This window comes from Bubalus kerabau, chromosome 13 (genome assembly GCF_029407905.1).
Source record: "Bubalus kerabau isolate K-KA32 ecotype Philippines breed swamp buffalo chromosome 13, PCC_UOA_SB_1v2, whole genome shotgun sequence".
In the NCBI taxonomy this organism is placed as follows: domain Eukaryota; kingdom Metazoa; phylum Chordata; class Mammalia; order Artiodactyla; family Bovidae; genus Bubalus; species Bubalus kerabau.
This window is the reverse complement of record NC_073636.1, coordinates 75,712,614-75,728,329: the sequence shown is the minus strand read 5'-3', so window position 1 is coordinate 75,728,329 and position 15,716 is coordinate 75,712,614. Positions and strand designations below refer to the sequence as shown.

Here is a 15,716-nt window from a genome sequence, read left to right as displayed (position 1 = left end):
GTTCCTCAGCTTCTCCAAGCCTCTGGACCTTTGTACAGACTGTTCCGTCTGCTGTCCCCAGCTCTGTCTCATTCCTCCAGATCAGCCAAATGTCACCTCCTCTGAGAGGTCCTCCACACCCCAACTCTTTCATCACCCTCTTCCTTCCTCTTTCCTGCTTTATATTCCTTCTTAATACTTACCACTCCCTGGAATTGCATTGTAGAATTTATTCCTTTGTTACCAGAAGGTCAGCTTCATGAGAGCTGGGACTTTATTTTATTACTTTGTCCCCAGTGCCTAGCGCAGGAACTGGAATCAGGGAGGCACGGGTAAATATTTGTAGAAAGAGTCTATGAATAACCAGAAGAAATGCACCTCTCTCCTGTCACATAGCTGAGGAGCTGATTGCATCTTGCTGTCTTACACAAAGAAATGATCTTTAAAGTGTGTTGAATGAATAAATGAAATGCATTTCTGTCTCCCCACTTGTAGCAGACACTAATGTTTAATGAATGAATGAATGATTCAATCTTAGCATGTCCCTGTCTTGTAAAAGGTGTTACAAAGAAAGACATAAAGAAGAGAGGGGGATAGGGGGAAGGAGAAAGAGCCACAGTGGGGTGCTTGCAAACATTGAGGGATTGCCCCTTGTTCCCACTTCCTGCACGCCCCCCCAGCCCTCCCCGGAGATGGTCCCCGACTCCCCAAACCCTCCCTCCCACCAGCCCCTCCCTTCTGCATCCCTGCAGGGCTGTGATGAGCCCTGAAACTGCCTGATGGAGTCAGGGGACCAGTTCCTGCCACGCGCAGGGAAGTCATAAGCTCCAGGAAATGAAGGCCTCAGAGCGGTGCCTCCTCCTCACCCATAACTCCAGTCTCATTAGGACCAGCCCTGACCATAACATGGGGAATCGACGCTGGATGCCCAGAGGCAGCAGCACAGCTCAGGGACCACCCAGGTGGGGGAGGGTCTGCCAACATCTTCAAGCCTAGACCCCCAGAGTGGGTGAGGAGGGCGTGGGACAAGGTGCTGGGGATGCTCTCATCAGGGTCCCAGGTCCTCCTGATGTACCATCAGTTCAGGGTGGGTCCTAAAGGGAAAGGGCTGGCTCAGGACATCTCCCTTCTATTCCTCCTTATGGACTGTGGGGATTTTCCCTACCTCACTGCCCTCAATGCAGTTTTGACCCCCTCACCACTGCCCCTACCTCCCAGCAGATGACTCCCTCCCCCAGAACCCTTTCCATAAAGAAATTCTGGAGCTGAGAGTGGGAAAGAGCACTGGGGAGTTGAGCATCTGTGAAATGGGTATAAGACGCCCACTTTCACAGCTGCTGTGACTCATGTGACTTAGCGAGTTAAACTGCGGTGGGCCCCCACCTTTTTGGCGCCAGGGGCCAATTTCAGGGAAGACAATTTTCCCATGAACCAGGGGTGGGGGATGGTTTCAGGATGATTCAAGCACATGACATTTATTGTGCACTTTATTTCCATGATTATTACATCCGCTCCTCCTCAGATCCTCAGACATTAGATCCCAGAGGTTGGGGACCCCTAAAAATGCATGAGAATTGCCCACTGGGGTCCTGGGTCACACAAGGCCCATGTCTTCTGCCCCCACCCCCACATTCCAGCCACTTCCTTTGCCCACAGGTGGACCTGGCTGGGGCCAGGCACTTTCCCAGATTCTCTGCTTAGCTCCACACACCTCATGTTTCCAGCCTGCCTCTCCAAACTAGCCAGATCACCCCCAGCCTGGCTGCACACTCAGCTACCAGAATGCCCATCCCTTTCTTCTCACCCAATCAGATGCCCCCTCCTCCAAGCAGCAGCCCTGATATCCTTCCACACACCTGTGCCTTCCAGACGTGTCAGGTAGCACCCCCTTTTATAGCCCTGATTACATGCCACCCAGCATTTAAGTTATTACTGGGGGTCTTGTCTCCCACCCCACTAAACTGTGAGCTTATTTCATCTTTGTTTTAGCATCCAGCCCAAACCTGGACCAGAATGGAAGCTCAGCAGAATGGAGTGGTTGAATTGAACTAGGCTGGGGGTGGGGGGGGGTTGGGGGGGTGGGAAGGGAACTTGGGGATTCACCTCTGCTCACGCTTCTCAGTGGCTGAAACTCCTCCATGGAAGCAGCTTTGCTGTCCCCTGTAAACACCCACATGAAGCCATTATTCATCATTATGGCTTGAGTAGGAGTTAGTCCCTCAGATCCTTTCTGGCTGAAAGCAGGATCTGATGGGGGGAGGAGGGGTGGCGGGAAGGAGAGATGGATTGATCTGGGGAGGCAGTGCTGGTCTGGGGAAGTGGGGGGATTGTCTCTCAGTCTCCGGGAAAAGAAGGTTTTCTGGGGTGGGGGTGGGGGGGGGGGGGTGTGGAAGGACTCACCTGAGGTCAGAGGGCCTTCCCCGGGCTCTTGCTTTGGATGGAATGACCTCTCTGTGCTGCCATGGAGGGCTGGAGGGTTGGTGGGGTGGCCGGCTGGCTGCTGGACTCTATGCACCCAGGAGGCTGGGTCCTGGGAGCTCTGGAGTTTTTCCAGAAGGGCTGGCTTCCTCTCTGGGCCGGGGGTTATGGGGGTAGGGGGGCTGTGCTACAGAGATTGTCAGGAGGTGGGGGTCGGGCAGGAAAAGCAGCTCAAGAGGTCCCTGTCCCTGTGGGCACGTGGGGTGGCCCAGGACCACTAAGAAAGGGCTGGAGCAGGGGGTCTGAGGAAAAGGGATGCTGGGGGAGGAGAGGTGAGTGGTGGGTGTTCATAGGAAGCACCCGGGCTAGGGAAGCGAGCGGGGGAGGGGCAGGACTGCTAGACCTTGGGCCCAAGAAGGCGGGGACCACTCTGTCTTGTTTGTCCCACCCTGCACAGTGCCAGGCACACAGCAGATGTTTAATTGGTACCTAAAACGACAAAAAGATAGACCCAATCCGCCCCGTCCCCGCAGAGCGCCTCCTCTGACGTCTTCTTGTATCTCTCACAGGCTCCTGGGCGGGACGGCCCCTAGTCCCCGAAGGACCAGCCCGGCCCCGGCCAGCACCCCTTCGCGCAGGAACCATGGCGCATCCCAGACTCCGGAGCCGCCGAGGCGCTGCCTGGTGACCCAGCCGCGCAGGCGCCAGGGGGGCGCGGGCGGGGACCTCAGGGGGCCGTCCATGCCCCGGGTGCGGTCGCGCCCCCTTCCCCTCCAGCCGGGCGCCCCCGCGGCTGGGCGGCGATCAGGGCCGCGGGCCTGTCCGGGTGCCCCGTCGGGGGCGGCGCCCCGGCGGCCGCGCTGAGCCCACCATGTGACTGCTGCGCCGCTCCGTCCTGGCCACCGAGCGGCGACACCCTGGTGCCTCCCGTCCATGCTCCTGGGCCCGGGCCCCTCGCAGGCCAAGTATGAGGCCGCGGCCCGAAGGCCGGGGGCTCCGGGCGGGAGCCGCGCTGTCGCCCGCGTTGCAGCTGCTGCTCCTGCTGCTCTTGCTGCCGCCGCCGCCGCCGCTGCTGGGAGCCCTGTGGGCGGCGGGCACGCCTGCGCCGTCGGTGCAGGACGGCGCGCCCGGCGCTGGCCGCGTGAAGCGCGGCTGGGTGTGGAACCAGTTCTTCGTGGTGGAGGAGTACACGGGCACCGAGCCCCTGTACGTGGGCAAGGTAAAGTGGGACCCAGCACCCGCCATCCTACTCCTAGGACCCCAGAGACACCCGCTGGCAGACGCAAGGGATCCCAGTTCCCTCCCACCCCCTCCCAAATCCCTTCTGCCTCCTCCCAGCTGCCCTGATGGGGCCGGCGGACCACAAAATCCTCACTCTGCTCGCATCCCTGCCCTGCATCCTTCTCTGGACCCTCTTGCTTTCGCATCTTAGAGCAGAGAAGACTGGTAGGGCGGAAAGCCAGTCCCACTTGTAGCTGGACCCAGCTAGAATGTAGAATGCTATGCTATGCTAAGTCTCTTCAGTCGTGTCCGACTCTTTGAGACCCCATGGACTGTAGCCAGCCAGGCTCCTCTGTCCATGGGATTCTCCAGGCAAGAATACTGAAGCGGGTGTCCAGAATGTAGAAAGGAGTTTGCAAATCTGATCATGTCACACACAGTCTCCCTGCTATGCTCAAAATCCGTTCATAGCTTCCCATGCACTCGGGGTCAAGTTCAAATTCTGCTCCGCTGCTTGCAAAGATCCGGCTCCTCCAACCTCATCTGCCACACTCCCTCTGAGTTTTGGGCCACGACACCCTTCTGATGCCTTTCCCTGGTCCCTCTGCTGCCCCCACAGGCTTCTGCCAGCCCCACACCCCTTACCTACCTAGATTACTTGCCTCCCCTAACTGCTCCATCCTGCTCCTTCTTTTTATTTATATTTTTGACTGCATTGGGTCTTCCTTGCTGTGCATGGGTTTTCTCTAGTTGCAGAGTGGGGGCTGTTCTCAAGTTGCGGTGGTTTCTCTGGTCGTGAAGCACAGTCTAGCGTGCGTGGGCTTCAGTGGTTGCGGCACATGGGCTCAGTAGTTGCAGCTCCTGGGCTCTAGAGCACAGGCTCAATAGCTGTGACGCATGGGCCCACTTGCCCAGCAGCATGTGGGATCCTCCTGAACCAGGGATCGAACCCATGTCCCCTGCACTGGCAGGCAGACTCCCAACCACTGAACCACCAGGGATGTCCCCATCCTGCTCCTTCTGCTGCTGACTTTATCTCACACTCAGGTCTCCACTGAAATGCCACTTCCTCAGAGAAGCCATCCCTGATCACACCCATCTGGGATGGATCCCTCTGTATGTGGCTGTACCTCCCTGATATGTGCCCCTTGAGGTCCCCATATCTTTCTTTCATAACACTTCATTATGTATGTGTTTTTGTTTGATTATGCAATTAATGCATGTCTTTCCTATTAGATTGTGTTTGTTTTGCTCACCATAAAATCCCTAGCGCCTAGCACAGACATTGCTCACAAATTGTTCATTGAATGAATGAATGAATGAAAGCTACTTTCTCAAACTGAGTAAGTGTTGGTTAATGTGACTGAAGGTCTATGCCTTCAGAGTATATGGAACTGAGAAGGACTTTTGTTCATCCCTTTAATCCCTAAGCCCCTCATGGGTGCAATGGTGGAGAGGCAGAGACACCCTGGTGCATAAAAAGCTTCACAGGTCAGCACCTGGCACTGAGTAGGCATTCATTAAGTGGTATCTGTTGGCTGGCTTTGTGGAAGTGTTTTCTAAATGCCTGAGCTGGGTTTTACAATATGAGTAGGAGTTTTGGCTGATGGGAAGAGGGCATAGCCTATAAAAAGACTTGACGGCCTGACGGAACCTGGCTTATTTAGAGTCTTGTCAGCAGTTGAGATGTCTATAGTGCATGAGTGAAGTGGGCTTCCCAGGTGGCACTAGTGGTAAAGAACCCCCCTGCCAATGCAGGAGACAAAAGAGATGCGGGTTCTATCCCTGGGCCGGGAAGATTCCCTGGAGAAGGACGTGGCAACCCACTCCAGTATTCTTGCCTGGAGAATCCCATGGACAGAGGAGCCTGGTGAGCTACAGTCCATGGGGTTGCAAAGGGTTGGGCACAACTGAAGCGACTTAGCACACACACACGCAATGACAGTTGTATATTTCATTACTCATAATTCAATGTTTGGTGCTGTGGCCTAACCTAGGTACAGGGGAAATGGAAATGAACAGCCATATGCTTGATCCAAGGCAGATTCTTAACCACTGGACCACCAGGGAAGTCCCTGGTTGTTTATTGTTGTTTTCTCATTATTTCCATATGAAGAATTTAACTCTTAAACTGCAAGGTAGAAATCATTCCATTTTGTAGGCAACGGACTCGAGGTACAGAGAGGACAGGCACAGAGTGAGCAAGTAGCTTAGCCAGGATTGAAACCCATGTGCTGATTCTCCAAACCTCTCCAAGACCTCCAAGCTTGGGAGAGAGATTTGGGTCCAGAAAAAGCCCAGAAACTCAGGGAATAACTGACATGTCTACCTGACTGTCAGCTGTGGTGGTCTCAAGCACCTCGGCCGTGTTGTCTGCCTGCCAGCTGGGGCTCTGAGAAGGTCTCCTTAGCCATCCACATCCCCAACAGATGAGAGAAACCAGCTGCTTATTCATTCACCACCTCCCATCTGCATCCACCTAGCAATTATTGTCATGAGTCAAGCACCACCCCTGTCTCCTTGAACCACCATCTCCAGGTGATGGGGGTCCCTAGTACCTCCCTTCCTGGTAAGAAGGGGAAACTGAGGCCAGAAGAACATCATGAGCATCATGCCAAGGCCATTCAACTTTCCAGGGACTTTTGATCAGCAGAGATGGGGTGAGTCCAGCACAGTGCTAGAACCAACCCCAAGAGGTGAGGCTCTACTTACACCAGGTCTTGTCCCAGTGCATTTTTTAATACTATTTTTTTTTTGTAATATCTTGACCCTATTTATTTATTTATTTTAACTTTTTGGCCATGGGGCAAATGGAATCTTAGTTCCCTGACTGGGAATCGAACCCACACCCCCTGCCATGGAAGCATGGAGTCTTAATCCTTGGGCCGCCAGGGAATTCCTCCGATGCAATTTAAAAAAATTTTATTGGCATATAGTTGATTTACAACGTTGTGATAGTTTCAGGTGTTCAGCAAAGTGGATCAGTTATACATCTACCCACTCTTTTTTACATTCTTTTCCCATAGAAGTCATCACAGAGTACTGAATAGAGTTCCCTGTGCTGCACAGAACTGTCCTGCATTAAGCATCTTCTGTGAGCCCCGCACTGTGCCCAGCCACAGGGATCCTTCTTCTCACAGCAGCCTCTCCCAGCATCCCCACTGCTGTCATGACCACGTTATCTTCCCCCTCCATCATCTTCATCCAGAGCCCCTCCTCCCTTACTCTCAAGGCCACCTCCAGAAAAGCACTCTGTGCAGGGAGAAGAGAGAAGTTTCCATTTCTTTGCAAACATGTGCCCAAAGCACCCTTTCTTGTGAAAGGTGGTATAGTGTGTGGTTCAGGGATGTATATGTATATGTATCAGTTCAGTTCAGTTCACTCGCTCAGTCATGTCTGACTCTTTGCGACCCCATAAATCGCAGCACGCCAGGCCTCCCTGTCCATCACCAACTCCCGGAGTTCACTCAGACTCACGTCCATCGATTCAGTGATGCCATCCAGCCATCTCATCCTCTGTCATTCCCTTCTCCTCCTGCCCCCATCCCCGCCCCACCCAGCATCAGAGTCTTTTCCAGTGAGTCAACTCTTCGCATGAGGTGGCCAAAGTACTGGAGTTTCAGCTTCAGCTTCATTCCCTCCAAAGAACACCCAGGACTGATCTCCTTTAGAATGGACTGGTTGGATCTCATTGCAGTCCAAGGGACTCTCAAGAGTCTTCTCCAACACCACAGTTCAAAAGCATCAATTTTTCGGCACTCAGCTTTCTTCATACTCCAATTCTCACATCCATACATGACTACTGGAAAAACCATAGCCTTGACTAGATGGACCTTTGTTGGCAAAGGAATGTCTCTGCTTTCTAATATGCTATCTAGGTAGGTCATAACTTTCCTTCCAAGGAGTAAGCGTCTTTTAATTTCATAGCTGCAATCACCATCTGCAGTGATTTTGGAGCCCAAAAAAATAAAGTCTGACACTTTCCACTGTTTCCCCATCTATTTCCCATGAAGTGATGGGACCCGATGCCATGATCTTAGTTTTCTGAATGTTGAGCTTTAAACCAACTTTTCCACTCTCCTCTTTCACTTTCATCAAGTGGCTTTTTAGTTCCTCTTCACTTTCTGCCATAAGCATGGTGTCATCTGCATATCTGAGGTTATTGATATTTCTCCTGGCAATCTTGATTCCAGCTTGTGCTTCTTCCAGCCCTGCATTTCTCATGATGTACTCTGCATAGAAGTTAAATAAGCAGGGTGACAATATACAGCCTTGACGTACTCCTTTTCCTATTTGGAACCAGTCTGTTGTTCCATGTCCAGTTCTAACTGTTGTTTCCTGACATGCATATAGGTTTCTCAAGAGGCAGGTCAGGTGGTCTAGTATTCCCATCTCTTTCAGAATTTTCCACAGTTTATTGGAATATGTATTTATATTATTATACATATACATGTACATGTATATGTATTTATATTATTATACATGTATAGGTATATGTATATGTATATGTATATGTATATGTATGACTGATTCACTTTGCTGTTCAACCAGAGCCAGACTGCCAGGGCTCAAGTCTCAGCTCTGCTGCTGACTCCTTTTCTGACCTTGGCACATTATTTAACCTCTCTGTGCCTAAGTTTCTTCATCTGCTGAGTGAGGCTGTACCTGGCACCTACTCAGAGTTGCAGTGAGGATTCAATGAGTTAGCATATGCCAAGAACCTGGAGAGCACGTTCTATGTGCCCAGTAAGTATTAGCTTTTATTATGATGGATCTTGCCTGATATTCCCACTGCCTTGAGTATACACCGGTATTATGAACCCACACCCCAAATCCCGAAAGCCTTCATTGCAACCTGATGTGCTAATTTCTCGCCACAAAGTAGGGGGAGGTGGTCGCCAGCCCACCCCTCACTGTGGGAAGATGAGCTCGTCCTCTTGAAAACCACCTGTTCCCGTTCCAGCCAAGTCCCACATTTGTACAAGTGGTTGTGTATGCACACACACATACGCACACATTCATACCACACTCTCTCACTCATCAGGGAGAAAGGACTTCTCCACAGTTTCAGTTAATTCACTGCTTCCCGGTCCCCCGCCCCAGGGAGCCGCTGGGAGCATCCGTCCTTGTCGAATTCCAAAGGTAGCTTAGCAACAGCAGCATCCATGGAGTGAACCCCAGGCGCCCAACGGTAACCTATTTTACAGCCGCCTCCTCCATCACTCACCGCCAGGCTCCTGTTGGCACCTGCAGAAGCCACTGGGCCCCGTGGTTGTCACCAGGGCCCCACACCAACAATTCCCTCTGCTGTCCTGCCCCCCCACCCACCCCAACAGCTTGGGGGCCCACGTCTTCCCTACACCTTCTCACAACTCCCACCCTCAGAGCGGCCTCCCAACATTTCCATACAATCTGGGTACTTTGACTAATCCCTTTTCCGAACTGTAATTTCCCCTGAGGCTTCTGTCAGCTGGCTGTGGGTTTTGTAGGATTTTTAATTCTTTTTTTTTTTTTTTTTAAAGAGAATTATGGGGTCAGCACTTATGACCAACTCCTGTGGGCGGTGAGATCTATTTTAGATATACGGCAGGATTAAAGTAGGGAGGAGAGCAGATTTAATTAAGTTGCTAATATTTAAAGAAAATTGATGAACTCCTGGTTTACGAGTAGCACAGGCATGAACAGATCCCTCATTCTGGGGGAGGCTTTTTATTTGATTTGCTTTCCGTTTAAATCCTGGGCTCGTTTTATTTGCGTAGCCGCACTGTCCGTTTAATTGTCTTTAATAAGGAAAACGTACCTCTGCTCGCGTTTAATTTTGATTTAATTAGGAGGAAGTAATTAATGGCCTCGTAAATCCCATTTTTCAGCACCACCCCCCCCAAGGATGAGAAGCCATCACTCTGGTGTTTTTCAAGTTGTTTATGATCCAGGGCTGAGGCTTAGGGAGGGGGAATCCCCTGCGGGGCTGTCTCCAATAGCTGCAGAGAAAAGAACCCAGATGTGGAGGCAGACAGGCTTTGGGCTGCCTCTTGTTAGCTGTGTGGCTTTAGGTAGGATGTGTGCCCTCTGTGAGCCTCAGTTTGCCAATCTGTACAATGGGGAGAGGATGAACTCTGAGCCATAAGATCATTATGAAATATCAAGGAGGTAACAGTAGAGGGTCTAAAAGTGTGCCTAGTGATTGTCCTTCCTAGTCTAGCTCACGGGTACCTGGGATTGAACAGAGTGACTGGATCCTTCAGAAATCCTGGAAGACAGTTGCAAAATTCTAATGACAGTTGCAGGGCTTCCCAGGTAAGCGCTAGTGGTCAAGAACCCTCCTGCCAATGCAGGAGACATAAGAGATATGGCTTCAATTCCTGGGTTGGAGAGATCCCCTGGAGGAAGGCATGGCACCCCACTCCAGGATTCTTGCCTGGAGAATCCCATGGACAGAGGAGCCTGGTGGGCTACAGTCCATGGGATCTCAAAGAGTCGGGCACAACTAAGGCAACTAAGCACACACACACACAATGACAGTTGTATATATCATTATTCATGTATTCAATGTTTGGTGCTGTGGCCTAACCTAGGTACAAGGGAAATGGAAATGAACAGCCATATGCTTGATCTGAGCTCACCATCTCACATACACACTTGCTGTCTCTCTCTCTCTCACACACACACACACACACACACTCACCTCTTCCACTCCCCCTGTATTTTCTCTGCATACGTTGTCAAGGACACCTATTGTGTGCCTGGCATGGGGAATTCGGACAAAGATGAACCAAATTTAGTCCCTGCCCCTGAGCCCCATGAGAACTGGGGAGACAGACTGCAATATAGAGGTGTTATAGGCGAGTGTGGAGCAGAGGGGAGTGTGCGTGGCTGAGGGCAAATGGGAGGGCTGCCTGCAGGAGGAAACGAGCTAAGTCTAAAAGGCAAGAAGAGGGACTTCCCTGGCGGTCCAGTGGTCAAGACAGCACACTTCCAATGCAGGCGATGCAGGTTCGATCCCTGGTCAGGGAACGAAGATCCCACATACCACGTGGCAGGGTCAGAAAATAAAAATAAATAAAATAATAATAAAATAAAATAATACTTATAATAATATAATTAGTATAATATAATAATAATACTTACAATAATAAAAAACAAATACTTAAAAAATAAATAAAAGACAAGAAGATGTTGCATAATGGCCCCCCTGTCTCCAGTGGGTCAGGATTTGAGCCTATGGTTATTATGTCAGGAGCTGGGGGAATGGATGCACTCGGTGACCCTCAATCTCTCTTGAGACCAGGTGCCAGAAGAGGAAAGGAAAGGTGTCTTCAGTGAGCACTTCGTATGTGCCAGGAGCTCCCACATGTTGTCTAGTGCCTCTTTAGACTCTGAGGAAGCTCTGTCAGCCTCATTTACTGTTGACAAAACCGAGGCTTGGAGGAAGGTAGCCTTTCACTCGGGGCCAGGCAACAAGTGGGTGACAAAGCAGACGCCGGCACCTGGCTCTTCCTGTATCCAAAGCCCATCACCTCTTCTGATTTTGAAGTCCTTTTCCAAATGATGAGATAGAGGCTCAGATTGAAAAGGCCACCAATGACCATGGCCTGTGGGTCCAGGGTGGTACAGGTCTCTGTCGAAGCCAAGCAGCCCCATGACTGCCCTCCAGCCCACCCGCTCTTCCTTTCTCCCTCTTCCTTAACCAGAAATGTTGTAAGTGGACTAAGTGAAGTGAAGTGAAAGTCGTTCAGTTGTGTCCGACTGAGAAGGTCAGTTGGGACCTGCTCGGCTTTTCCCTTCTCCAGGGGAATCTTTCCAACCCAGGGATCAAATCCAGGTCTCCTGCATTGCAGGCGATTCTTTACCAGCTGAGCCACCAGGAAAGCCCAAGAATACTGGAGTGGGTAGCCTTTCCCTTCTCCAGTGGATCCTCCTGACACAGGAATTGAACCAGGGTCTCCTGCATTGCAGTCGGATTCTTTACCAACTGAGCTACAGGGAAGCCCTGTAAGTGGACGAGATTCCAAAGGCTGCAGAGGGATCAACCTGTGCTTTGGAGTCAGACAGACCTGGGACCATCTCAGTCTGTTCTGGAAAATGGAGAGGCATTTACATAGGCCACAATGTTTTCTTTTATATTTATTTATTTTTGGCTGTGCTCGGTCGTCACTGCTATGCACCAGGCTTTCTCTAGTTGTGGCAAGTGGGAGCTGCTCTCTAGATGGGGTGCGTGGGCTCCTCCTTGCAGTGGCTTCTCTTGTGGTGCACGGGCTCCAGGGTACGTGGGCTCAGGAGTTTCAACTCACTGGCTGTAGAGTGTGGGCTCAGTAGTTGTGGCACATGGGCCATGGCAGTTGCCCCATGGCATGTGGGATCTTCCTGGGCCAGGGAACAAACCCATGTCCCCTGCATTGGCAGGCGGATTCTTAACCACTTAGACTACCAGGGAAGTCCTGCCACAACGTTAAATTAGACTTCTGCAGAGGCTTGCAATCTGGCATGTAGTAAGCGCTCAGTAAATACAAGTCCCATCCTCCAGCCTCATAGCTGAGATTCTTGAGAAATATCATCCTGGGATAGAATGATTGGCATGTGTGTGCGTGCTAAGTCACTTCAGTTGTGTCCAACTCTGTGACCCTGTGGACTCTAGCCCGACAAGATTTTCTGTCCACTCCCTCTCCATTCCAGAACCAGGACCCGGGCGGGGGGTAGGGGGTGGGAAGCAGCCCCGACCCAGCCCAAATCTGCAGCTCTGAGCTCTTAGCTCCTCCGCAGGTTGACTGGCTCTGTCCGACTCTGCTGTCCCCAGAGAGCAGCCCCTGGGCCCCAGCATGAGCTCTGTGTCACACTTCATGGAAGAATATCAATGACATCATCACTGGGTTTCACTCCCTCCTTTCTGCTCCTTACTGGTAGGCGATCCCTAGCCAGAGGCTGAGATAAAATGTTAAAGGCTTCAGGGATGTGATAGAGACCTAGGAGACAGAAAGGGAAGGAGACAATCACTTACAGAGTGTGTTGTTGTTTAGTTGCTGAGTTGTGTCCAACTTTTTTGCCACCCCATGGACTGTAGCCCACTAGGCTCCTCCTAGTCCATGGGTATTTCCCAGGCAAGGATACTGGAGTGGGTTGCCATTTCCTTCCCCAGGGGATCTTCCCGACCCAGGGGTTGAACCTGTTTCGTCTTCACCACATCTGTGCCAGGTAGGACTTGATCCGATTTCTCAGGTGGAAAAACGGACCCAGAGGGATAAAAATAACAGATGGTGTGATCACAAGATTCATGAGTGATGGGTTCAGGAGATTGGCTTCCTGCACTTAGCTGGGTGACCAAACAAATGACCTCCCCTCTGTGTTCCTCAGTTTCCTCATCTGATAAATGGAACTAAGAACGACATTTCGTTCTTATTAGGGTGGTGATGAAGACTAATAAGATTACCGCTGTTATGCATTCCCCCAAATGGCGTCTATTCCACCAGACTTCCGGGGAGGAGTGTGTGCTGATTAAATAAACGTGCAACGGATCTGACTGGGAAGTGGGTGAAGTCATCCAAAAAGGGAACCCATTCACCCTCTCTGGTCCCCACCTCCTCCAGGCAGAGGTGGAGGAACAGCGTAAACAGCAAACAGGAGAGACAGGTCTCCCATCTCCAGCACTGCCGATGATTCAGGGCCGATGTCTTGAGATAATTTTATTGGGGGTATTAAACTGAGTTATGAGGTTTTTACAATCCAGCCACTTATGAGAAATCTATTAACAGTAACTGGACAGGAAGAAGGCTTCTCAGTGGAGCCCAGGACGGGCATTAATTGGGGCAATCTATAACAGGACGGGGACCCGGAAAGGTTCCACCCGACGCCTCCATTTACTCCCCGCAATTTCTGCTGAGAATCAGCAGACTCGCCAAAAAGAGAGAGATGCCCATTAATCGGCTAATGAAATATGAAAATGTTTATGGGCCATTCAATCTTCCAAATGGCACTTCTATAATCCACCTTTCAGACACAAAGTTCCACCAGCAGAATTTATACCCACGCTCCTCCTGCATGGCAGAGGGTGGGCTTTTATCCCTCTTTGTGATGACTTCATTGGCACCTGTTATCCTGCTGAGTGGCCTGGGGTACATGGCCTCCTGGCCTGAAAGGGGCCTTTAGGGCTTCTCTTGTTCATGCCCCATCTTGATGGAAGCTTAGAGAGCAGCAGAGAGCCGCCCAAGGTCACTGGCTTCCTCGGATGCGTTTTCTTCTGCTCAGAGCTGCCTGAGAGATTTGGATGTTGTAGAATAAGGACTTGGGTGTTTCTATGTGGGAGAACAGTCTTTCTGCTGGTTCCTTGCCCAGGAGATCTCGGTGCAGTGAAAACAGCCTGGGTTCTGGAGCTTAGCATGCCTGGATTAAATCTCAGTTATATATAGCTAACATTTAGTAATAATATAATAATAATGATAGCTATCATTTATGGGACACTTACTATATCTCGGGCAGGACTGATTTTCAGCTAGTACCTACCAGTATAGTTGTACCAGTTGCTAAAATAGTGAAAAGGCTCCCTACCTGCGGTTAATAGTCTGTTTCCTCTCCCTCCCCTCGGCTCCCTCCGTTCCTCGGACCTCTCTGTGATCCAGCATCCAAAGTGTTCCCACCTGGACCAGCAGGGGCTCTGCTGTGGTACCACTCCATAGGCAGTGCCACTGCCAGGCTGGCTGTTACATATTGTAAACATCATCTGGTGCCAGGCAAGTGCTAAGGGCCTTATGTGGACTTCAGACTCAATTAGCCCTCCATTTGGGCTCCCCAGGTAGTGCTAGTTGTAAAGAACCCCTCTGCCGATGCAGGAGATGTAAGAGACACGTGTTCGATCCCTGGGTTGGGAAGATCCCCTGGAGGAGGAAATGGCAACCCACTCCAGTATTCTTGCCTGGGATAATCCCATGGTCAGAGGAGCCTGGTGGGCTACAGTCCATGGGGTCACAAAGAGTCGGACACGAATGAAGTCACTTAGCATGCAGGCGTGCCACCCTCCAGCACCTCTAGGAGGAGGTGCTATTATGCTCCACATGTTATAGAAGAGGGACCTGAGGCCCAGAGAGGTAGTGACTTGTGCAAGAACTCACAGGGAGGTGATGCTGGCACTGAGGCTTGACCAAGCTGTACTGCTTCTTCCCTCCACCATGGGCTTCTCCCAGGAGGCGTGAGGATGGAGTGAGAAAGCCCAGGCTGTGGACTAGGCCAGTTCCTCCAGCAGTCTGACCTTGAGCAATTCATCCCATCTCTCTAGTCCTCAGTAGGAAAATGAAAAAAAAAAAAAAATCTGCCAAGTAAAGATAGCAAAACCTACTCTAATAGCAATTTTCTTTTTAAAGCTCTCTGCACCAAATAAGTATGTAAATTGCTCAGCACACCGCCTGGCACATGGTGGGTGCTCCTCCAGTTTACACCCCCCTTTCCCCTCTGTCCTTCCAGTCCCTGTCCCTAGCATATCCCAAGCCCTGAGACTGCCCTCCAGAGAAGTAAGAAGATACTTCTGGGGGCTCTGAGCCTGGGGACCCTATCTCTGTCACTCCAGCGAGGGTCATGGACAGCAGCTTGGAAATTTGCTAAAAATGCAAATTCTGAGGCCCCACTCCAAACTCCCTGGGTCAGAATCTGCTTTTTACCAAGATCTTGGGTGATTTGCATGCATAGTAAGATTTGAGAAGCATGGCTACAGCGAACGTGATAACGATGGCTTGACATCTTGCAAAGATCTTGGAGCGGAATGGCAGAGTTGGAGGTGGAATGGAGGTGGGGGTGGGGGTGGGTCCAAAAAAAAGCTTTTGAGAAGAGGTGGCATTTAAACTTGCAAGATGTGGCAAGCCTTGCAGGATGAGGAGACTTTCAGTAGATAGAGAAATAAGGCAGGACACGCAAAGAAGAAGCAGAGAGGTGTGGAGGTGGCTGTGACTTCTTTGTAAGGGTGATAGGGAACCATAGAAGATTGCATGCAGGGGAGGACCTGTTCAGATCTGCCTCTGAGGCTGATATCTCTGGCCACAGAGGGGAAGGTCGATTACAGGGGCAGGGCTATAGCAGGAAGAGCCGTGGAGGGCTAGTGAAACATGCCAGACCAGACA

The 15,716-nt window shown here is 51.0% G+C and overlaps 1 protein-coding gene across 1 annotated transcript in view; it reads left to right on the top strand.

Annotated features, from left to right (window-relative positions):
• The first annotated feature begins 3,364 nt into the window (after nt 1–3,364).
• CDH22 (cadherin 22) overlaps nt 3,365–15,716 on the top strand; it is an 81,397-nt gene continuing 69,045 nt past the window's right edge. The window contains exon 1 of the mRNA XM_055543269.1: nt 3,365–3,616. Coding sequence (XP_055399244.1) covers nt 3,365–3,616 — 252 coding nt within the window. The remainder of the gene's footprint in view (nt 3,617–15,716) is intronic.